This window comes from Podarcis muralis, chromosome 4 (assembly GCF_964188315.1).
Source record: "Podarcis muralis chromosome 4, rPodMur119.hap1.1, whole genome shotgun sequence".
Classification (NCBI taxonomy): Eukaryota; Metazoa; Chordata; class Lepidosauria; order Squamata; family Lacertidae; genus Podarcis; species Podarcis muralis.
Window position 1 is genome coordinate 29,715,617 of NC_135658.1, and position 24,477 is coordinate 29,740,093.

General features: G+C 40.2%; 1 protein-coding gene across 4 annotated transcripts in view; it reads left to right on the forward strand.

Annotated features, from left to right (window-relative positions):
* NBEA (neurobeachin) overlaps window positions 1-24,477 on the forward strand; it is a 361,495-nt gene that overhangs the window by 285,390 nt on the left and 51,628 nt on the right. For all 4 annotated transcript variants that reach the window (XM_028726491.2, XM_077927142.1, XM_028726499.2 and 1 more), the window contains 3 exons: window positions 11,381-11,521; window positions 18,360-18,479; window positions 22,824-22,976. In XM_028726491.2, the coding sequence (XP_028582324.2) occupies window positions 11,381-11,521; window positions 18,360-18,479; window positions 22,824-22,976 (414 nt within the window). The remainder of the gene's footprint in view (window positions 1-11,380; window positions 11,522-18,359; window positions 18,480-22,823; window positions 22,977-24,477) is intronic.

Sequence of the window (24,477 nt, forward strand, 5' to 3'; positions counted from 1 at the left end):
GTTGAGGGGAACCAAACAGTAGATTTTGAGAATGCATATTCTTTTTGTACCTTTTAAATGACAACAACAGTGTCATCAACACAAGACACACTATCATTAAGCAAAATTGCTCATAGCAGTAATCGCTTAGTGTGAATATTCAAAGAATCATAGACTTGAAGTGTTGGATGGGATCATGAAGTCATCTAGGCCAATCCCTACAACATGGGAATCTTTCTCCCAATGTAGGGCTTTAACCTATGGCCCTGAGATTTCTACCAACTGAAGTATCACATTTGCATTAAGTTTAGTGTGAAAAAGTTATAAAGGATCCATAAGGAATTTCTTCATAATACCCAACTGTGTAGAGAAGCACACTTTTCATGTGCTTTCCTAGACCACACAAAAACAAATAGAAATTAATTCATAACCTGCTGGGATAGAGGGAAATAAAATCCTTCTTATAAAAACAGGTAAATTAATTTGGTTCCCTAACTGTATTTCTGATTATGGTTTCATAAGTTTTCATAAGCTAATGAGACTTGCCAAACCTGAAAATTGGATGGAAACCAAGTAAAAGTGGATAGGTGTAAGAGGAAATAGAAAGTTTGGTAATGTATGAGTCAGCTTTGACTCACTGAATTGGCATGTGTGCAGGTGTCCAAGAATACTTAGTGTAATGTGCTGTTCCTTTGGAGGAATGTGGTCCACCAGAACATTTAACTCCCTGTATTTCCTAAAGAGTTATTGCTGTTTGTAAGAACCTGAGTTCACTGAAAGGTCCCAAACAGTTCTGCATTTTGGTAGTTGCTTCTTGTACATGTAAAGCATTGATTTGCTTAAATTAATATCCTTTATGAAAAAATAACCTAAGATACATTGTAAATGAAGTTATGGTTGCTACATCTGCAGCACATCTACTGTACCAAATAGTTTATCATACAGAAGGCAGATTGAGTTTCCTATTGTTTTAATAATTTTTGAATGAAGTTTAATGTATTTTCCCTATCTGAGACTTAATTTCATTATGGTGTTAAAAATCAGGTGCCATCACTATCTGCTATGGGATTGTAGTCTATCAGGAACAGGGCTTTTTGAGGATCACTCTGTGCTACAGTATTCTCTCACCAGCAAGATCCAATAAGCCTGCTCAATTTATGTTTTTAAAAAGTTTCAGAAAATGTTTATTTCCCTTCCTCTGCAGCTTTGGATTTTGTTGATGTTGGTGTGTTGCTGCTCTGTTTAGGCTTCTCTCCTGTGTACATTTAACTAGGGAATAATTATCACTGAAATAAATTACAGTGATACAATAGGATTGTACTATTCATTGTATTATCCTCATGATTTGTATTGTTTCATTTGCACAGTGATCTTAGGTTAGAATTTAATTTCCCATCTTTTTAGCTTATGGCAGAAAGAGAGAGAGAGAGAGCGTGTGTATCTGTGTGTTTGTGTGTATCACACAAACCCAAAAAACCCCACACCCATATACATTTACATTAAGGTTACCAGGTTTTTTTCAATGAATCCGGGGACACTTTTCAACTTCAGTTGATGGGGATGGATTTTGTCAGGGGACTGATTTGTAAATCTGGGGACTGTCCCCAGGAAACGGGGACATCTGATAACCTTAATTTACATACATACGTATATCTCTGTCAAGATAAACTCCTCTCACTGCAATAGAACAGGCTGATTCTATTAAAATATCTTAAGTGTGATACTATGTCATGATACTAATACTGATGACATCAGCTTCAGCCAATTTTAAAGGATTTGTGCTGCTGCTGCTGCTAAAGTCCTGACCAATATCTAGCAAACTGCTGGCTGGAAGAAACTGTCGCAAATATGCACCTATCAGAGATGTGTAAATGCCATTACATGGCACAGAGCACATGCAAGGAGAAGCACATGTAAAAGTGCCAAGAGGTGTAGTTGTCATTGCTGTATAGAATTATGAATGTTTCTGTTCTAGTGATAACCATTCTTAAAATACTGCAAACATAATCAAAGTCCATTTATGCTCATGAATTTCAATAGGCTTAAAGCATGCCTAAATGCATTGCAACTCTTACGCTGCATTTAAAATGGAGCTGGTGAAAGTGTATGGCTACAAATATGAGTTGTGCACCAGAAAATCCCCAATTGAAACCTCATTTTAGCCATGCGCTCATTTGCTTTAGTCCTCAATCCCTATATGGGTATAATGATTTTGGCCTAGTTTACAATGCGATGCTATGTGTTGTACTTTGGGAATTAAACAATACTCTACGAATGCAGAAGTTATTATCATATTATTGGTCATCTTCCAGAAAATTACTTGTGGCTGGGTGCACCATTGGAATTTTACTTACCACACCACACCCAATCTCAAAGTCAAGTTGGATCCAAATAGATGTATGTGTAGCAGTGTTTAGGGAGCCAGATGCTCACTGCAAGAAGGGAAAAGGCTTCAGTCCCCCACCAAAATAGGAATGGAAATCCCTTCTACTCCTACAGAGCCAGGAGCCTTGGGCATGGGGGGAGGGGATCCCTGTTGGTGACAGAGGTGGAGCAACTGGCGTGCATCTGAGGGGGCATGGCGCACATCCCAGGGGGCGTGGTGCGCCGTCCACAGGGGTCGTGGCATGCACCCCGGGAGGTGCTGCCAATTGGGGGTTGGCATTTTGTCACCCCTCCTTTGTAATGGCCTCCGGGGCAGACCTCGCCCCCCCACCTCGGAATGTCCCAGTTGGTGAAAATGTAGCATGAAGGACTGCAATTCAAGAAACAAAAATTTGAAGTTTAAAGTACCCTTGGGATCCAGTTCTTTGGATCTAGACTAATAACTTCAATAGACTATTGCTAGTACTGAATTAATTGGCAATTATTTGTTAAATGGCTGCAGCTTAATTTAAATCATATTTTAAGACAGACACTTCAAAACAGGCTGCAATCCTATACAGTGGTACCTCAGGTTACATACGCTTCAGGTTACATACGGTTTAGGTTACAGACTCCGCTAACCCAGAAATAATACCTCTGGTTAAGAACTTTGCTTCAGGATGAGAACAGAAATTGTGCTCCGGGGGCGCAGTGGCAGCAGGAGGCCCCATTAGCTAAAGTGGTGCTTCAGGTTAAGAACAGTTTCAGGTTAAGAACGGACCTCCGGAACGAATTAAGTACTTAACCCGAGGTACCACTGTATACACTTATCTGGGAGTAAAGCTCCATTGAACTGAACAGAGATGTTTAGTTATGTACTCTTAAGTGCAAGGGATTCTAGTTTTGTATAAAGAGGAATGTGCATTTTGACTACTAGTTGTCAATTTCACCTCTCTGTTTGGGCTAAAAAGCACAGCAGTGAATAAGGCGACTGCTAAATGCTTTCACAGTTCTTGGCAATTTTTGAAGTTTAGTTTGAAGGAGTAATTCGTTAAAATCCAACAAATATCCAGTCATCTGCCTTGTTAATTTAAGATTGGACTTGTTATTACTGAGTTCCTCTTTTTATCTGTTTTTATAACACTGTTTTACTGGGTTTTATTTATTGCATTTCTGTACGATGCTAGGATTTTTATCTGTACAGTGGTTTAGAAATGCTTAAAAAAAAGTTTAGAATACATAGACATGCGCGCACATATTCTTTTTTTGTGCACTTTTGCCCTAAAACAAGGAATTTCCTTCCCTCTTTTTTTTCTAGGAAGTGACCTATAAATGTACTTTCAAAGTAGGTAATTATTTCTATAATTAGTCAAAACAGCCTCGGGAATAGTGCTTTGGAAGGACCTAGAAATCAGGACAATATACAAGGCATTTCACTGTTGCTGTAAAGAAAAGTCCAAAATTGACAGCTATAAAATGTGGCTTCTGTTTTTTGTTCAATATATCCAATTGCCCACTTTAACCAACAGTGTTTTAGCGAACAATTACTGCACTGTATTTTCTTTACAATGCAGCATTTGTCATAGTTCCTTCCTTCATATTTAATTATGTATTTTAATTGAAAGTTTAAAAAGTTAGCCAAAATATCAATCAAGGTGTTCTACCAGTGAGATATTTCAGACTTCTCAAGCTTTATTCAAGACATACACGAGGTTAAAGGTTGCATTTATTGTTTGACAAGTTGAAAAGCTAATGAAAGAGACTGTCATAGATACATATATTATCTCTGCACTAACAAACCATCAGGTGATCTGCTTCTTTTCACCTTGATTGGACCTTCCTGTACAAAATGCCACTAGGCATTCATACAAGGAGTATTTTTGCAACCTTTATGGTATGCTAGATTTCCTTTAAGAGTGGTACTTTAATGTGGTTTTCCTGTGCAAAATTGTATAATGCTGATTCCTAAAGTGCAATGAGTACATGACTTTGACATGCTGCATTGTCGCTACTCATTAAAGTGTAAATGGGTCCCCCCCCCCTTTTACTTCCAGTCATGCACCCTGCTAAATAAAGTAGCTCCATCACCTACTGGGGAGGACTACTAATATTGACATATGTGAAGTACATCACACACGCCCATCTGCCGAAGGGAAAAATTATATTTTGTTAATGCACAAAGTGCTTGACTGGCAGAAGATAAGCATAACCACTTTCTTAAATTACTGTGCTGCTTTAAAGAGAAGGAAGTGATACCGCCTTAAGGTTTATAAATGTAATAACACAGCTGAATGCATGGAAGTGTGAGTTTTTCCAAGCAAGCAGTTCTTAATATAAGCAAATGTTTTTGATCAGGCAACAGACTGAAGCAGAAATTCTGTCTAAGCTCCATATATATACACACACACACACACACACACACACACACACACACACTGGTACCTCGGGTTAAGAACTTAATTCGTTCTGGAGGTCCATTCTTAACCTGAAACTGTTCTTAACCTGAAGCACCACTTTAGCTAATGGGACCTCCTACTGCTGCCGCACCGCTGGAGCATAATTTCTGTTCTCATCCTGAAGCAAAGTTCTTAACCCGAGGTACTATTTCTGGGTTAGCGGAGTCTGTAACCTGAAGCGTATGTAACCCGCGGTACCACTGTATCTATCTAGCTATCTATCTATTTCAGTGACAAAAGATATGAGCTAGATGTGAAAATGTTAAGATGCTGATTCTAAAGTGCTACCCTGTTTGCATGAGATTCCATTCTGAAAGTAATCAAGCAAGTGGCAGTCGACAAACAGAGATGCTAACTGACCTCTACGAAAGGAAATTACAGGTGTACAGAAGCAGCATTTATCTAAATACAAGAGGCTGGGAACATTCAACAGCAGAATGTTGCAGGGGATTGGAGTAGATGACCCTTGGGTTCCTTCCAACTCTAGAAGATTTTATGAAGGCAGCCTCCTTGCCTTCATAGAATCATAGAGTTGGAAGAGACCACAATGAGTAAATGGTAAACAAGTACATCTATGCAGTGTTTTCTGTATTTCTCTGCAGAAGACTAAAGAGTCTGTGCAAATGGAATGTCAGGAAGTAAATAACAGCAATCTTCTGGTGTCATATCAGTAAGAAGATTTTTTTTGGGGGGGAGCAGCTGACAGCTCTAGTTTCCGCAATCATTGTTAATTGCAGTATGGTACATAAATTACAAAATGACTCTACAATGCCTGGAACCTATAATTTGTAAGAAGTAACACTCTTAAGTCTAATAGCATTATGTTTTAGAACAGTGTTTCCCAACCTTTTTTGGGCAAAGGCACACTTGTTTCATGAAAAAAATCTCGAGGCACACCACCATTACAGCCCCGTGACGTCAGCGCGCAGCGTCACGCCGGGAGGGACATGAATTGCTAGCAAATTACATAATCACCTCCTTGAGGGCTGGCTCATCTTCTCCGAAGGCAGAACCCCATTAATTAACAGCACAGACTCACACCATAGCCAAGACGAGGGGGGAAAACCTCAGTCATGCACAGTCATGCACATGTGAGGGCTAAATGAGGACGAAGACCGGGCAGAGAGCAGGGTTCAAATCACCCCACCTGGCCAGGACAATCCCTGGGTGCTCCCTTGGGCCACTCGCCTGACCCACCTCGCAGGGCTGTTGTTGCGAGGATAACACGGGGAGAACCACGCGCGCCCCCGGGAGCTTCTTGGAGGAGAAAGCGGGCGATGAATGCAATGCACGAAATATATGAGAGGCGACCAGGTTTTGCAGGTGAGGGGCCCCCGCCAGCCTCCGCTTCCAACACCCGGTGCAACGACGCCGAAGTTTCCCCCCGGGCTCGGCTCGGGGAGCAGCGCTGCTCCCCCCCGGCTCCCCTTCGCCCTCCCGGCTCTCTCTGCCGCCCACTGGGGACCCCCCTCACCTGCCAAGTCCGGAGCGCCGGTGGAAGTTGCATGCATGCATGCAGGGCGCCGCGTTGCCATTGCATTGCACTGCACTCCATGCAACGCCTGCACGCATGCATTGCCTTGCACGCCCGCCAAGGGGTCTCCCCGCGGTCCGATGCGTCCCCTCCGGCGCGGATGCAGCATTGCAAAAATAAAAAAAACCCCGACGCAGCCCTACCTGGGGGGCAGCCTCCGCCTCCGCCGCTCCGCCTCCGCGGGGATCCCCGGGCTCCATCCTGCCACCCGATCTCCGGGGGGCGCAGGCAGGCTGCGCGGGGTCTGCTCGGAAGAGCCCCTGGCCGCCCGGCCGCCGCCGCTGCGCTCATTCCATGGCCGGGAGAAGAGCGCTTCAAACAAAACGCCCGGCCCGCCAGGCCACGCTGGGAAACGTAGTTCGCGCACCCCGCGCGGGTGCGGAGCCCAAGGGCGAGGGGACTACGGATCCCGGCAGCCCCCGTGCCGGGGACAGAGGGGGAGAGGCCGGGTGCAGGGATGGAGGGACGGGTGGGCGAGCAAGTGAGCGAGTGGCAGCCGCCAAGCCTTGGCCGAGAGCCAGGAAGGGCCTCCCCGGAGGAGGAGGAGGAGGGAGGCGCAGAGCGGGAGGGAGGGAGGGAACCCCAGGGGTCATCTAGTGACGGCGCCCCAATCGAAAATTTGACTTAAAAAAAAATAAAATCTTTCAATTTTTTAATTTTTCCCGCGGCACACCAGGCAACATCTCGCGGCACACTAGTGTGCCGCGAAACAGTGGTTGGGAAACAGTGTTTTAGAAACACTTTGCCTACTGTGAATAATCAAGTCCTGAATGAATATTTCCAGGCACATTTTTAGGGGGCGGAAAGAAACACTACATTCTCAGTGGACAGTGTCTTTAAACCTTGTGGAGGGGACTTACAAAGCCAGTGGCAGAGGTTCCCCTCTCCCCTTCTCGTTCCCTCAGCTTATAAAGCATATTTTAAAACAGATTTGGCACTTCCTGGGCTCTCTGGAGGCATGCCAACCCATAGTGCCACTGCAGAAGCATATTATGTCATGGTGTTACATTCTTCTGGGAAGGGAGGGGAGGCGTCAACTTCTCCAGTGTTAGCAGCCATTTTTAATTGCCCGAGCGTGTGCAGTTTCCTGATTCTTAGGATGCCTATTCATGGATGTACAGAGGGCAGGGCCAGTGCCCGGTGGGGCTAGCAAGACAGTCACACTGTCCCGTTATCCATGCATAGCTTCTACACATGGAGAACATCTGAACGGTCTCACCATTATATTGTTATCACAATAAGTAATAGCAAATCACAGTTCTAGATAATAATAATAAAAAAAAATTGAACCTCTCCTTAATGAAGAAGAGTCATAAGAATTGCTTCTATAGAAAAAAGAAATCATACTGTGGTCCTGTTTAGACATTGCTCAGGGGTAAGCCTCTTTGTGCATTCTCTACTGTGCCTGTCACTAAGGGGAAATGTGAGCAACTAAATTGGGAGATCCTATGCTTATTTGAATACATTTGAATGACCCCATAAGATTACTTAACAAGCTCGCCCTTTGTTTCCCATTCTAGTAGGAAATAATACATTTTAGGCAAAAGTTCATCCTTATTTTGTAAGAGTTCTTTTTCAAATTGTGAGCTTTGGTCCAGAAATCCATTCTTTCTATCTAATATGTCGTGTAACTGGTGATATTGCAAACAGTCAGTAACTTGACTTCTTAAGCTTTCCATTGATTTCAGTTTGTGTCCATCCCCACCCCCCGTAAAATTCAGCAATTCCCTGTAAGTCACCCATTGTCTGTCCATATTATCTCTCTTAATTGTAATTGCTTCAATGGGAGATAGCCATAAAGGTGTTTTTATTTCCAGCAGATTTTTTATATTTCTCCCAAACTCTATTCAAATTCTTCCTAATAATGTGGTTCATACAACTCTTATAGATTTTAGCCTTCCCATACCAGAGACATGAATGCCAACCAAATTTTAAGTCATGACCCTCTAAGATTTCTACATTGTCCACAAGCTTCATTTAGGTGGTCTGCAGTGTGTCTGTAGATTAGAGGTTGAGGTTGGGAACTGGCACATCCATCGCATTGAATAGTCATAACGATTTTTTTTAATTGTATTTTTATTGCTTCCTTTAATTCTCACATTATATTTCATTGTATTACAGTGTGAATTCTATGGAATGCAACAAAACACAATATAAAATAAATACAAGAAGCCAAATAAAATAGAATAAAATTATACAGCATCTAGCATAGCACATTACAATTGCTACAGTATGCAGAAGAAGTGGTCTGCCAAGATCCTTGGCAATTTTCAAGTGGTCCATGGGGGAAGTACTTTGGGAAACACTGGACTAAGGCCTATCACAATAAAAGGCAGCAGTTAAAAGCAGCAGTGAAAACAAGTTCATACCCAGAACTTGTATCTTTTTTGTAGAGGTCATGAAACAGAGGGAAACATTCTAGTATTTTTGTGTGTGCAAGGCTACGTGCCATCAAAGCCAGGAGTGAACCTCTCCTCTCATGATTCCGATCCCTGCTGTGATCACTAGACAGCATTCCTTTCCTGTTAAGACTAATCACAAACATATTTAAATAAAATGTTAGTTTGTTCTTTCAAACCATATTATTCCAAATTCAGCAGCTGTTCCGGCAGCTATAGCGAAAACTGCAAAATCTTATCACACCATTTCATACCTATCTTGCACCTTGTCATATCAATAGGAAGGCCAATTTATTATTTCTACACTAAATAATTATTTAAGCAAATATTTTTACTGAAGGTATCTTGTGCAAACAACCCAAATACGGTAATTCTGGCCTGCCTTTACCGTACCCCATACTGAACTATAAAAGACCGAAAAGGTTGAGTAGCCTATGAAACCTGAGTAAAATAAAAAATGTAAATATTTATTTTATTGTTGTTCCAGTAGTTGGGAAGATGCCTGGAAAAGATTAAGAAATGGGTCATGCTTTCCTTTCATGAATGTTTTGTGAGGTCTTGCAGTGCAATCTGCATCAGATAAGCCAGATCCTGAGGGATTACTAAAATATTTTACACACATGAGAAAGCTGTTAGCATACCCTTGACAAAGCAAAGTATTAAACAATCAAAATGTTTAGCGACGCCAAAATCTTGGTACAACATTGACTTAAGCTATAATTATCCACAAGGTAGAACCCCTATAAAATGGTAGGCAATTCTATTATTTTTAATTTTTTTATTTATTTAACAGATACCTACCTCAAAAGAATCTGGAATTAAAGGAATAAACATTTGATTCATTCTCTATTGTCAATATGTTTTATTTCTCTATTTTTATAGTATTCACCTTGATTTAGGTTGGGGGATATACACACTTTGCTACTATGAACTTAAGGCATGAATAAGTAACCATGCAGCCCAACATGGAGTTTGCGCTATAAAACACATTTATTGTTCTGAGGTAAACATAGTAAGTAAGAAGAGGTGCACATATTTAAAGCAATTATTGTGTAAAAATGATAAAAGGAAAAATATATATATACCAAAGTATAATGGCTATTTTATATTTTGATTATGAAACGCTACTGCTGGGCTGGGAATCGGGTTTGGACTTAGTGGAGGAACCCCTCAGCTTGCTCCTGCCAGTTCAGCCTCGCAAGTGACTCAGACCTTCTCATTCAGTGCTCTTGTGGTATCTCTGCCGGCAGAGCACAGCAGCAGATTCCCCAAATGGGACCTCACGAGGACAGGATGGGATGGAGCTGGCCTAGGATCTGCTGGATCCCAAGCTGTTCTCCCAGCCAGCTGCCATCAGGCCTGATCCAAGTCCAGTGGCTATGGCAGTGATTGGCCAGGGTGCATCTGCATCAGTAGCTCTGGCACTTCACAGAGGCGCACGATGCCTGGGTCTGCAATTTGTAACGCTCTGGAGGTGTGCACTTGTAGTGCACCTGCGATGTATTATGGGTCCTTTGAAATATATTTTTTATTTGTATTCATTTGACTTCTAAGTTAGGGAGAAATCCTAAGTTCCGGGAAAAGCCAACCGAGGGACCACTGGATCCTAGGGATCTCCTTGTCTGAGAGCAAAGAGACAGGTCCATGTGCAGAAAAGGAGATGAGCAGCTGGTGGGACTCTGAGTGTGCCGGGGGCAGGTTAGATCCATCACTTCCCACTTAATTTCTTAGCTTTTTATTAAGAGCCTCCTCCTATGACACTCAGATTGCTAAAGTGGTAAGATGACTCTAGCAAAGGAAAAGGAAAAGCACGTGAGTAGAGTAGCATATTTGGTTGTTCCCTTTGGGAGAAAACATGGAGGAATTGCGAGAGAAGCAAAAAGAACATAAAAGTTTGGTAACTTGAATTGAGCTTCTTGTGATGGAGGGAATCTTCCACTGTTTGCCTTATATAGTATATCACTGCAGCAATAGCTATAGGAAGAATTAGAATTGGGCCTTTCCTGTTTAGCACAAATAGGCAAGTAAAGGGGGGGTCTACTGCCCCCTTTCCCTCTTGAGAACGTTTCTTTATGTGAAAACTGGCCGTCTTTGGAAGTGGCTGCTGTCTTTTCATACTGTGTACATATTCAAGAATTTCTGCTTAAGATCACCAAACACCACAAGGCCTTCTGTGTAAAATCTTTTCATCATGAAATGCGCATTACAAAGTACCCTGCCTGAACAGAAGTCACATTTCATTAGCTGTGTCATTACGGTGAATGACAAGAGTAACGTTACTTTGGTTTGAAAGCATCTGAAATGTAGGTTTAGATGTATATTTCCAGAATATATAGTTAAATTCACTGGGAAACTACCCCCGCCCCCCACCCTGTTTGAAATGGTCTTGAACTTTTGCAGACTTATGCCATATACATTTTTTTGGTTTTTAAAGCAGTCACGTGTTTAGTAACTCAAGCCTCTGAAATAAAATCCCCACTCTTTCTCAAGCAGTCTGAACAAACTGTAGTATGAATTATCAACATTTGGGCTGCTGAATGTCATATATGGTGAATCCTTGTTAAAGAATGCAAACTAAAAGTGTGATATAGATTTCCAAAGCATTCTCCAGCTGTTCATATAGTGATGTATATGTATTCTCTTTGCAGCCCATCGGTGCTTTGAATCCAAAGAGAGCAGTCTTTTATGCAGAGCGCTATGAGACATGGGAAGATGACCAGACTCCACCTTATCATTATAACACTCATTATTCAACATCTACTTGTACCTTATGCTGGCTCGTTCGCATTGTAAGTATTTTTGTCGCCTCCTGTTCATTTACAGTATTTTCACCTGTAAAGCCAAATTCATTTTTTACTTTTATAAAACGTGGAATTACAGAATCCTCATCCATGCAATTTTTTCTGCTGTAACCACTTAGATGGCTCCCTGCTTCTGGGTAACCACGATAGAAGTGAAATTGCAGTGGAGCAAGTAGATCAAGTAACCAAATCAACAAGGCTTTCTCTGATCCATAAGATTGGACCCTGATTTATGTGTGTGGATACCTGGTTTATTAACTTTGATATCTTTTTAATTGGCTTTAGGGTGTATTTAGGGTGGTGCTGTGGTCTAAACCACTGAGCCTCTTGGGCTGGCCGATTGGAAGGTTGGCAGTTCGAATCTGCACGATGGGGTGAGCTCCCATTGCTCTGGCCAGGCTTCTGCCACAACCTATCAGTTCAGAAGCATAACAGTGCAAGTAGATAAATAGGTACCGCTGCAGCGGGAAGATAAACAGCATTTCCATGGGCTCTGGCACTCATCACAGTCCTCCATGCACTAGTAGCGGTTTATGGCCACAAGAACCTAGAAAGCTATCTGTGGACAAATGCCGGCGCCCTCGGCCTCAAATCAGATGAACGCCACACCCCATAGTCGCCTTTGACTGGACTTAACCATCCAGGGTCCTTTACCTTTACCTTTTTGTTTTAATGGATAACGTACACAGCTTAGGGATTTTAAAAATATCAAGTGGCTTAGAAATGCAAATCAATAAACAAGCCATTCTGAAGAATCCCAGTGCTCCACTGCATGGTGGATGTATCCACTATGAACAGACAAGGAAGGGGGGAAAGCAACAAAAATACATCTCCATTGATAGGGAGGAAATCAATCACACACTACTTCATCAGACTATGCACGACACATTTGAGTTGGACGGAGAAAACAGTTAATATGAAGCACTGCGATTTTCTGTCATTTTGTCACCCACAGAAATGATTTTCTGTCATTGTATCTGCTCGTTCTCTTGGCATCAGTGGTAGCAGACCCTACCAGTTCCTAGGCTGCCTTTCTTGATGGGTGGGCCATTGGCCTGATACAGCAGGCTCTTCTTATCTTCTCATGTTCCAGGCAAGATGGTTAGACACTTAGACCCCTAGACTTAAGCCAGGGTTTCATCAACTCTAGATCTAGGTCTAATAGGAAGTAATAGGCAGTTTACAAATCACCAGTTCCCCTAATTCAAGCACTTTTTGCTGTGGATTGGAACTTGTCTCTCCCTTTGTACCCCCATGTACCCCTTAAATATGTTCAGGGGTTTCCCCAAACACTCCAAAGCAGATTTGGGGGACAAACTGGGGACTCGGGGGAAAGGAGAGGGAAGGGAAGTTCTGTTGCTGAGCCAAAAGTGCATGTGGTAGCGTAAGTGTTCAGTGCAGCCATAGTTTTTTGGGATGTTCATGCCATCCTGAGTTGTCCAGCTTCCTAAAAATATAGGCATTTAAACCATAATGTCCACTATATTTGAGGGGGGGGGAAGCACTATTGGCACAATTTATTCATGCGGATACCACCTTGAAAATGCAACAAAATGTAGCCCAATTATAATTATGAAGTCTGATTCCGACTTTGAAGCACCCCATTTTGTAATCAAGCAGGGTGGAACAGAGAGCTAGAGCTGGGTGTCATCTGCATATTGGTGACACACACCTGATGGCAGCTCCCAGCAGCTTTATGTGGATGTTTAATAGCCTGGAGGACAAGGTTCTTGATGTACCACTCATGCTCTGTTTAGGGGAGACAAATCACAAGCCTGGGTTCACATGTCATGCTAAGCCAAGCCACGACTTAGCTCCTGGAAGCGCAACAACAGGATTGGGGGAAGAGCAAGGCAGGCGTGATTTTCTCTTAAAGCCATGGTTTTCTTTTAATCTCTTTCAAATGTAGCCATCTTTACCTGAACGTAATTATAATTAAATGATAAAAATTAAGAGGAAATATAGTGTGTGTTGATATGAAATTATTTTTTAAGGTAAGAACTAATGCCAAGGTTATATGATAAATGTAGAAGAGCCTATGCGTTGAGGCTAAGGATTAAAAATCCAAAAGATAGACACCATATGTTGGTCTAATGGGGCACCCCGTAGTGTTCAACTATGAAAGGCTTAATCCTTGACTATGAATTTTCTTGCTTTTGTGTTTGTCTCAGACTCTTAAATAATGTTGTCATGGAATTTAGGATTATACTGTAACATAATTGACTATAATTACCTTTTTCCTACTGCTTTTTCCTAATCCCCAGTTGCTTCTGATTTTAGAATCTCAGCTTCCCCCAATAAGCACCTTCGAAACAATCTTCAAATCAAAGTAAAGGTGCACAGAGTTTTATTGGGTTTTTAAAAGTACAACATAAATTTCAAGTATTCAGATTAATGGTGTGTGTTTTTTTAACACTAATGGGATATAAATTTTACTCTTATTGAACAGATTAATTGTTCTTTTAAAGCTTGCCATTTGTGCCATATACAAAATATTTTCTTATTTATTCAAAGGAGATATAATTAAAAACATGAACCATCACCAAGTTGCATATTTGGTAGTGCAGACTTAGCTATTGCTTTGTTTGGCCACTTGCCAGGCAGTGGCAGTCTTTCTCATATTGGAGTAGGTCACCATATCGCCTCCATAATCTAACCTTCATTAAAGGATGTAGGATTAAGCATCTGATATATTCCACTGTGAGGTTCAAACAGGAACTAGTCCATCACTAGGGACGCGGGTGGCGCTGTGGGTTAAACCACAGAGCCTAGGACTTGCCAATCAGAAGGTCGGCGGTTCGAATCCCCGCGACCGGGTGAGCTCCTGTTGCTCGGTCCCTGCTCCTGCCAACCTAGCAGTTCAAAAGCACATCAAAGTGCAAGTAGATAAATAGGTACTGCTCTGGCGGGAAGGTAAACAGCGTTTCCGTGCTCTGCTCTGGTTCGCCAGAAGCGGCTAAGTCATGCTGGCCACATGACCCGGAAGCTGTAAGCCGGCTCCCTCGGCCAATAAAGCGAGATGAGCGCCGCAACCCCAGAGTCAGTCACGACTGGACCCAATGGTCAGGGGTCCCTTTCCCTAGTCCATCACTAGCCAAAGCCGGCAGTATTCAACACGAATCCTACTCAGCATATACCCGTTGAAGTTAATGCCTGGCTAGAACCATGAACAAGAACTCTCCATTATACAACAGGTCCCAGTAGCTATTGTTTATTCAAATATTTCTACCCCGCCGTTCCATGTGCATGGTTTTACATGAACAGGTCCAACATTAAAACAGATGAGGTGTCAATAATATTTGGGGTGATTTCTCATTCTTGAGTCACCCCTGTTGGCATATGAATCAAGATCAATGAACCCTGCTGAACATGCTGTGATCTCTAGAGTTCAAGAGCTAGAGTTCTCAGAGAGCTTGGAAGCTCTTTATTCAAGAACAGTTATTCTAGTATAGCAATAGACACAGTAAATTGGGTTGCTTTTTGCAAACTCAGGAGACAATCAGTAAAGGCTGTTGTTCCCACTATCAACTTCTTTAATTGCCTGGTCATGTAAGGCAGACCCTAATGTCTGCTTTGCTTGGTCAAACAAACTTTTGGAGCAGATGCAGGGTAAAAGAAGGTAGTGTGAGTTTTCTCCTTCCAATCAAAATCTGTTCCAACCAACTAAGATTAAATATGTGATGGGGTATTAAGTAGATGGGAGATGTGGACACATCTCCCATATTCCCATCCAGTGCCCCCTTTCTGCCCAATCCATGCTACTCATGCTCTGAGCAGATGTTCCTTCCAACATAGGGCCCAGGGGAATTTGGAGGAAATGGCCTGCCCTTCACTTCACATTGCTGGACTGAACAGCACCTTCTTAAAATGTTTAAAGGAGGCAGCGGTTCATCCCCTCTTGAAGAAGATCTCCCTGGCCAGGACCTTGAGTGAGAGGCAGGGAAATGATGGTCTTCCAGGGTGAGAGCTGGGAGGAGCTACTGTCCTCTGTGGGTGGCAAGAGCTAAGAATTACAATTTGTATTTTTTGTAGCTGCTATTTTATCACATTACGGAAAAAGGATAATAATGTTATCATTCAAAAAGATCTCCATGGCTCAGAATAACAATTAGTGCCTAGTGACAGCTCCCAAAATGTGGAACTCACTCCCCATAGAAGTGCATCAAAACCCTCATTATAATTCCCATCGCTTGCTGACGATGCACCTCATTACCCTGTCCTTTGGCAGTTAAAATTGTGTGAATTTTGTGGGTCCACCTCTATTGTTTCATGTACATCCTTTGGTTTGGTTTCTTTAAAATGAAGGACCTTATAATGAAGGGCGAATGAGAAATCTTTTATATAAATATATCAATGAGAAAAAGAGAAAATAAAATTAAAAATAAATGTTGGTGACTTGTGCAAGCTATAGGGGGCTGTCTGGGGAACATGGGGCCTCGTGCTTGCCCCGCTATGCCCAGTGCTGGTGCTAGGCCCACATCCCATGTTGCAGTCACATAAGATGGCCCTATCAGGCCCCTGCACCTACAGCATGACCGCTTCATGTCTTTTGTTGCCACAAAATACGAAAGGGAGGATTTTTCGCCTCTGAATTACGTAAGTTTCACAAGGCATTGCTTATATGCTAAATAAGTCTGTGAGTAAATGGTGCTCCTTAAAATATTCAGTAAACATTTCTGAAACACTCTCATAACCTTAGCCATTAACTGCACTTGACCGACAGGTTATTTACAACCCATAGTTGAAAATGCCTGACAATAAATTCTTACATTTGGACAAATTAGTGTGGGTAGTGTGTGCCTAAATTACTTGCGCTTGGAATGAAGTCCTCTGCCTAGACTCACACTGCTCAGACACACTCATGTTCTCCATGTGACTTCCTGCATGTTCGTTATAAATCCAACCTTCCAGACTATACATTTTGTTGACTGGAGCTGCCTAATGTTGAGGGGATACTTTTCATTAGTTAATGACCATAGCTGTTATTAACAGAACTTAATAGTTGCCATGGTAATTAATGCAGTGATATTAAAATTGTAATTATTCAATTCTTCTCAATGAGGAATTTTTCATATAAGAAATGCTTTGGAGTATATCACTGTGAATTAATTCACATAACTATATAAAAGAAATGCTATTAGGGCTCCGCTAATTCATTCTAAAACATTTCATTCTGAGATTAAGGATAATCCTATGTATGTTTATTAAGTCCCGGTGTGTTCAATGGTGTTCATTCCTTAGTGGGCATGCTTAGGATTGCAACCTTGGATTTAAGGTGAATTCTATGGCTTATGCAAGCAGTGAAAACATAGTCCGCTGCAGTGGTGGGGACTACAACTCCCAGCATTCCCGATTATTGACCAGGCTGGCAAGGTCTGATGGGAGTTTGGGTTCAACATCAGCAGAACCATAGGCTTCATATCCCTGGTCTACTGGGACCATAAGAATTGATAGAATATGGGTAAAGTCGTTTATATTGTAGACATGGATACATGCCATCATTGAAGTCAGTAGTGCATGGTGGAGTGGGGTGGCAGAACTCACCTGATCTCCTGACAGCTGCTGCTTACAGAGAAGAAGGAAGATTGATGTGGTGCTAACACACTGCTGGAACCAATCCCATGCTCCTGCCAGTGTGTTTGCACCACATTGACCTTGCCCTCCTTCCAGGTAAGCAACAGTGACTTGGTTGCCAGGAAGTCAGGTGAGCACCACAATGTTGTTCCCTGATTTGAAGTCTGAAACTAACATATCAACAGTTCTTCTTACTGGGAACAAATTCAATTCAGCATTATTGCTGTATTTCAGATCAGAATTGAGATACCTACTTCCTTTAGAGTGTGGGCAAAAACATTGCTGCTTTAATTTCTGATGGCCAAATGGTTGTATGTGGCTTAAATATAAGTTTTAGTCTTTATCATCTGATTCTACACAATGAGCTAAGGGCACCATAATCTAGTAATGCTTTGCATCTTCCCCGCCAATTTTTGTGTGTGTTACTCATTGCGTAGGAGTTTTTTGCCGGCTCTTTTCCATATGTAGCCCTTGTAGGCAAAAGTCAACACTTGTGAGAGAGCTAGCTAGGAAGAGTCTTTTTTATTTTATTTTTAATGGTGGAGGGCAGCCTGGTACCACATATGAAATGGTATGGGGATTTAGCTTTAATTTCTTATTGAACATCTAAACAAAAAGGTTTTAATGATACAGTTCTATGTTGATTTTTAAAATGCATTTAATTACATAATTTGTTTGAAGATATGTAGTTTGAGTAGCATCCTGCCAAAATTAAGCACTTCCCATTTTTCCTTCATTAGGGAGTTGAGTGGATGCTTAGATCTCTCATCCTGAAAACAATGGAACTTTAACATGTTTCATTTTTATGAATCATTTCGTTGTTGAAGGCTTGGTATAATTTACTCTTCATCATAAAATAAAACATATGGGAAGTTCTCTAAAGAGCAGTGGAGTTTAGTCAGTGAAATAGAGATATTACTGGAGTATTTTGGAAGACTGGTGTGTGTGAAATAGACTGTAATACTCCAGTCTCTTGATGACGCTATTCTAATATAGAGCCAGCACATCATTTGTTGTAATCCTTCCATTCTAGGATTCAGATACTTTTGGGCTATTAGTAGCAATAGTTGCATCAAGAGATTAAGCATAAGCAATGTATTAGTGTGAAGTGCTGATTAATTCTTTATTAATTCTTCCCTTAATTAATTTTAAATATTAAGCCTAGAAGGCGCTGAAATCATGAAGTTGTTTTGGATTCCTTTGCTTATTACATTTGTATTCATTTTTATTTATTTATTTTATTTTGTGGTAGGAACCCTTTACAACATTCTTCCTCAATGCAAATGATGGAAAATTTGATCACCCAGATCGAACCTTTTCTTCAGTGGCAAGATCTTGGAGAACTAGCCAAAGAGACACTTCAGATGTGAAGGTAGGATTATTGTTTTGCTACATATATGCATGCAAAATAACTGAGTAACTGTTATTGTTGTTACATGCTACAAATAAACAATCAAATCGTGCACTCCTGAAGTTCTGTTTCACATAAGAGCAAAAAGAATGGCTGCTTTAGACTTCACTGCTCTAAAATGCCATTTTTATATGAAATGAGAAATAAAGACTCTTCCAATATTTGAGTGCTCAAAAGATCTTTTGTTCTTGCAAAAAAACCCCACAACCATTCTAATTTAAATCAAATAATCACAAGATAGAGAAAAGCCCAATAAATTTTCTTTCCTGCTGTTAACTCAATATTTGGCCCATTCCATAAACAGAGCAAGATTGCATTTGACCTTAAAGTGTCATATTGTTATAGCTTGCTGAGCTCTGGCTTTGCATTGCCTGGGGCAATTAATAAAGCATTAATGACAAGACACATTTAAAATGTATGCTTTTCTGTAAGCCTTAGCTTTTACTTGACTATGCCTGGGGATATTATGCAACAGTACACATTAGATTAAACCAATATCTACACAATACGTAGAAACAGCCAGCGAGCAGGGTAATTTCACAATTGTGATTATACCTCCATTGTTCTATAGAAAGGTTTTTTATGTTTGAATACTGAATCCTACATTCTTGCTTTATTTTAAGAAGTGTCCTCTCCTGATTACCCGTTAATTTGATAGATTCCAAACTACATGAAAAGTGCTAGTAGCCCATTGTTTGATTTTAGATCTTTTCTGATTGTGTCTTGCTATTAAATATTTACAAAAGAAATCAAATTTATATTATCATAAGGCACTCACTCTTATTTGAAACAAGAATAGAAACTTGGTTACTATTTCTTTCTTTTTAAAAAAGCACATTGCTGGAGTCTTTTTAAAGGCACTTACGATCTCAAAATCCATTTATACTGATGTTACTAAGAGTTACATTATTTATGTATTGAATTTCTGCTTTGACTTAGGAGAGAGAAATAATTGGTTGAACAAAAAACCTCTGGTAAACTCATAAACTCTTACCAGGTACTTGCCATGATTTTGATTCCATTGGAAACCAATGTCATTTGGTATGTCATCAGCATTGTAAAGAAAACAATGCTTTTTTATCAGGATCAGCTGACACATTAAATAATTCACTTATGCATATTTCTTTGGGCTAAAAGCCCTAAGTTTTGTTTGCTTTCAAAATATTCAGTTTTGCTGAGACTGAAATGCATCGTTTTTTCATCAGAACTTTTTGTTTCCCTTTCTATTGTTTTAGTTGAAATGTCTCTGAATCTATAAACATCCAAAGTATCTGCCAGACCACTTTGCCAGGCCATTTTAATGCACTTACATTGTGCTATTTGGTTTTGAAATGTATAAATATATGTTTGAAGTACTCAAAGGCAACTTTGTGATCTATGTATTATAGATCTTTAGTATATTGGGATACTGACCCAATATGTGATAGGCATACTGGACAAGATTGCAAAAAATCAAATAAATAAGATAATCAAAGACTAGATTATTATTTTTGTTCATAGATAGATAGATAGATAGATAGATAGATAGATAGATAGATAGATAGATAGATAGATAGGCTATATAGGCTTTCTTAATTTCCAATGTTGTTGTCAACTTTCATCTTATCTACATTCCAAGGACACAAAAGCCTGTTGAATATCTACCCTGAAAGGCATCCAGACTGTAAGGCTAGACTGGATGTTTGTAGATGTATGATATTTGTTGTGGCTGTTGCAAGCACCAGACATCTTGTTCCACTGGTACAGAATGTAAAGTGACAATAGATGCCAAATGTTGTAGTTTTGCCTAGTGTTTGGAAGGCATGTCGACCCTGTGGTTAGGCACTATCTCCAGGTAGGAAAAGATCTTATTCCTCCATCCCACCCCCTTTTATTCATGAGAGATGAATTTCCATGTTTAAAATTAAACAGCGAAAGCTTACTATCCCAATCTAGATATCCCAATCTATATATAAAAAACAAGTAGTGGTTTGCTGTCATGAGAAGAAGTACGCCTACACCTCAGTCTTATACCTTCTCTCCTCCCTTCCAAACCAGGGGGAGAAAATAAGAAGCTTTTCATTATGCTTTACAACAAGTATCAGTTGCAGTTTTGTCAAAAGCCATGTTTAGTTCTCAAAACAGAAAGCTCGCTTAAGAACTATAATGCACTGAAACTACTGTTCTGCCACATGTGAACAAAATGGCAAACTACTGTTTGTTGCAAACCACTTCTAATCTACTCCCTTTGTGTGGGAGGGGAGAAAGGATCCCGAGGCAAACACATGGTTGTTTTTATAAAAACAAACCGTTACATCTGAACTGGGTCAGTGTGTTTGCACTGCTTAATTTTCAAATACAGGTATTAAAAGATGCCATATTTGACAAATTTGTGTAACAGCACAGAAAGGAAAATGCTGCCAAAAAGGGTTTATTTTTGCCTTTCTTGAAACATTGACCTTTCCCTGTAGTAATCAGTACAAAGCAAAAAATGAATACTAGTGGAATGATCCTTTAGCAAACACTCCACTTGAAAATGACCCTAACTTGACCATTTCATTTTTCACATTTGCTAGCACCTCCTCCCCCCCACCTCCTTTCAATTTGTATAATTTTGGCATCCAAAGAATAGAGTGCTCAAGAACTAATCTTCTCTAATGCTTCTCAAACATGTTACATTGCACTTGGACAAGAGTATGTCGATGTCAGAAAAGGTAGCTATGACAAAATGTCATTAAGGTGACAGATTGTAAATTAATATAGTTAATGGGGGTTCTTATAACTGAATGACCACCCCTCCTCCCCCAATATAAGGTGATTGTTGAATTAATGGATACCCAGGGATCAGCTTTTGGGGGGGGAAGAAGGAAACTGGCAGAGGTGGGGGTGGTGAGGGAAACAGCTTTAAAACCCTGCAGTGAATTACATTAGAAAACTGAAAACGTCTGTATTGGATTTTATTTCAGAGGGAGGCCATAAAATGGTGTACTCCTGGCAAAACATATTAAACTGAAATGTCATCTTTGAGGCTTATAGTATCCTATTATGTTAGTGTTAATAGTGGCCTTCTATAACACCAAGTTTTAAAGTTTAATTTTTCAGCAGCTTGAATTTATCCAAAGCTTGTAAATTAGAAAATGTAGTTTGGCATTTTTTACCTCATACAAAGACATAACACATGTAATACTATTAACAATACCTTTGGGTTTTAGCATAGCTATTAAAATAAACTAGAGATCATATTTAAAGACATAAAATGTCTGGTATAATATTCATTTTTGTCCTTTTAAAAGTTCCTAGTAGCTTTATTGCATTGTTCTTTATTTCAGAAGAAATAAAGAAGGCTAAGCTACTAAGACCACAGGAAAAGTAGCTGCTTATTAAGTAACAGAAATCTTAGTTATTTGAGCGGATATGAGAATTCAAGGGGAACAGGAAAGGTTCCATCTTGTGAAAAGTCACATAGAATTATCGGGTTGTTGTCCAGGAACTTTTAGTGTTCTGTAAACATTTCAGCTTCTGGAGTATGTACTTTAACAATAAGTAGGACATATCACATGGACACTGAAATTATAGTTTGGCAAGATCCATTAAATTTAGGCACTTTAAAGTCCCAGCTGTTTTTCTAGAAAACTTGAGCTAAAATCTCTCATGTGCTTACACCTCTCACATTCAAATAAACCCAAGTTTAATAGTATACACACTGCATAGTCCCTAGTCTTACATATTTTAGGAACCTTGTAAGGTTGTAGAATGTGATATCTTTATTGAAAAGTTTTATTGTTGGCTAATTCTTTATACACCCTTATTATTGTACATTAGGGATGGGGAATCTGTGCTAGCCAGATGTTGATGGCCAACAGATCCCATTATTTCTGGTCATTGGCTGGTTCCCATGGGAGCTAGAGCCGAACAGGCTCTGCAGTACCACAGGTTCCCCATTCCTTCACACTTTGAAGTCTAGGAGTCCACAGGCAATCATGCTATTACCTGTGGAAATCTGTTGTTGTACACAATAAAAGGAAAGTTAGATCAAGCAGCAGCCTGGGTCAGTGTAAGGTAGCATCATATTCTGATATGCCTCTGCACACAGCAATATTTCGGATTATATTAGTTTATTTTAATGAAGGTTATCTAAGCAATGGCCTCTGTAGCAGAATGGAACTGAGACGGTTGCTGCATCTATTATTGAGTAATTAAATGATTTGTATTAAAAATTAACTTAAAGGTATAATAGCACTGAAAATTAAGCATAAGGACAAGGTTGCAAAAGTTCTTGAATAAATTCTGTCTACAGAAACAGTGTGTTTGTTTCTTCCACTACAGGAGTTAATTCCAGAGTTCTACTACCTACCAGAAATGTTTGTCAACAGTAACGGATATAACCTTGGAGTGAGAGAAGATGAAGTTGTTGTGAATGATGTTGAGCTTCCCCCTTGGGCAAAGAAGCCCGAAGACTTTGTGCGCATCAATAGGATGGTAAGAAGGCTTTTAGTTAAGCTTGAGTAACAAGTTCCATGATTTAACAAGCTGGCACATCACTAGCTTTTCACCTCTGCAGGGCAGAAGTTGAAAATGGGAGGGGGAAAAAAGAAAATGGAAGAAGTAGTTGATTGTATCCACCCTATATTTGACAGCATATACATTTTATACAGTATATTTTATATACTTTCCCTTCAACAGGGATTCATAATGAATCCGTGATCACTGCTTGGATGCCCCTTGGATGCCACTCTGAACTTTCTAAATAAAGAACAGGAGATTAGTGTAATAAATAAAATAAAATCTGTTCTTTGCTCCCTAGTGGAAGGCTTTTAAGAACCACCAAAATGCTTAATTTTCTGAAAAGCCAAAGGTATATAGGAGCATTGAAAAAGAGAAGTTAGTGCCTTGCAAAACTGATTCCTTTGAAAGGAATTAACTGATTACACTGGGATCAAACATACTTTCCTAGCTGCTATCTTACACCATCTGAAACGATACACCATTATCATGTTTGTTGAATTTTATCTGTTTCAGATTAATGACTATATTTTTAACTCAAATATCTAAACGCTGAGTAGAAAGTACAATAGAAGAGACACTGCAGCAATAAAAAAGTAACTGCTGCATTTAAAATCAGCTCAGTATCACCCTGCTTAGATTGAAAACTTGTATGATTAGTAGCATTTTATTTATATATTCGTTATTTTAAAAAATCTTAATTTGAATTTGTGGGCATTAGTGTTTTAATAAGAATATTTAGAGATACTCATTAAGGTGCATTTCCATAACCCAGAGCTGCCCTCGCTCTGCAAAAATCAACACATATGAGAGGCTCTTCACAATTTATCCATCAGTCTACTTTGCACAGACGTGAATGTACAAGTGCAGTGAGTGTAGGAGCTGTTTGTGTAGTGTGTATGCTCATGCACACATGGCTGTGCTTTGGATATGACCACCACTGACAGGTGATCCTTGTGGGCTGGGCATCTGAGCATGAATACAGCCATTGGGCTTAAAAACATCAGCCACCCTCTGTTCTACACTGGGTTGCACTGCAAGACATACCTAATATTCCCTTGGATACTGTTCATTTTGTTAATACCGACCTTCCCCCCTCCCAATATAAAATAATTGCACTATTGAGGCAAGCCTAGTTTCACAGTGCAATGATTAGCATCTATGAATCGCTTCCCATTAAACATCCCATAGTATTTTAACAATAAAAACGAAAGAAAGAAAAGCAATTTCAATTCCAGTACAGGTACAAACAGGGATAAAAAAAAAATCACATGTAAAAACATCTTCTTGTTCTTTTCTTTCCCTTGGACGTCCTGGGTTTTCACACTAGAGAAGTTCATATTTCAACTGACTTGAAATGCTCTAAATGCAAAAAAAAGCATTCGCATCCCCCTGCTAACAACAACGGTTGTTGTTCCAAATAATAATAGCAACTGTTGTTGTCAGATACAATCTATCCGTGGTGCTTTGTATGCTT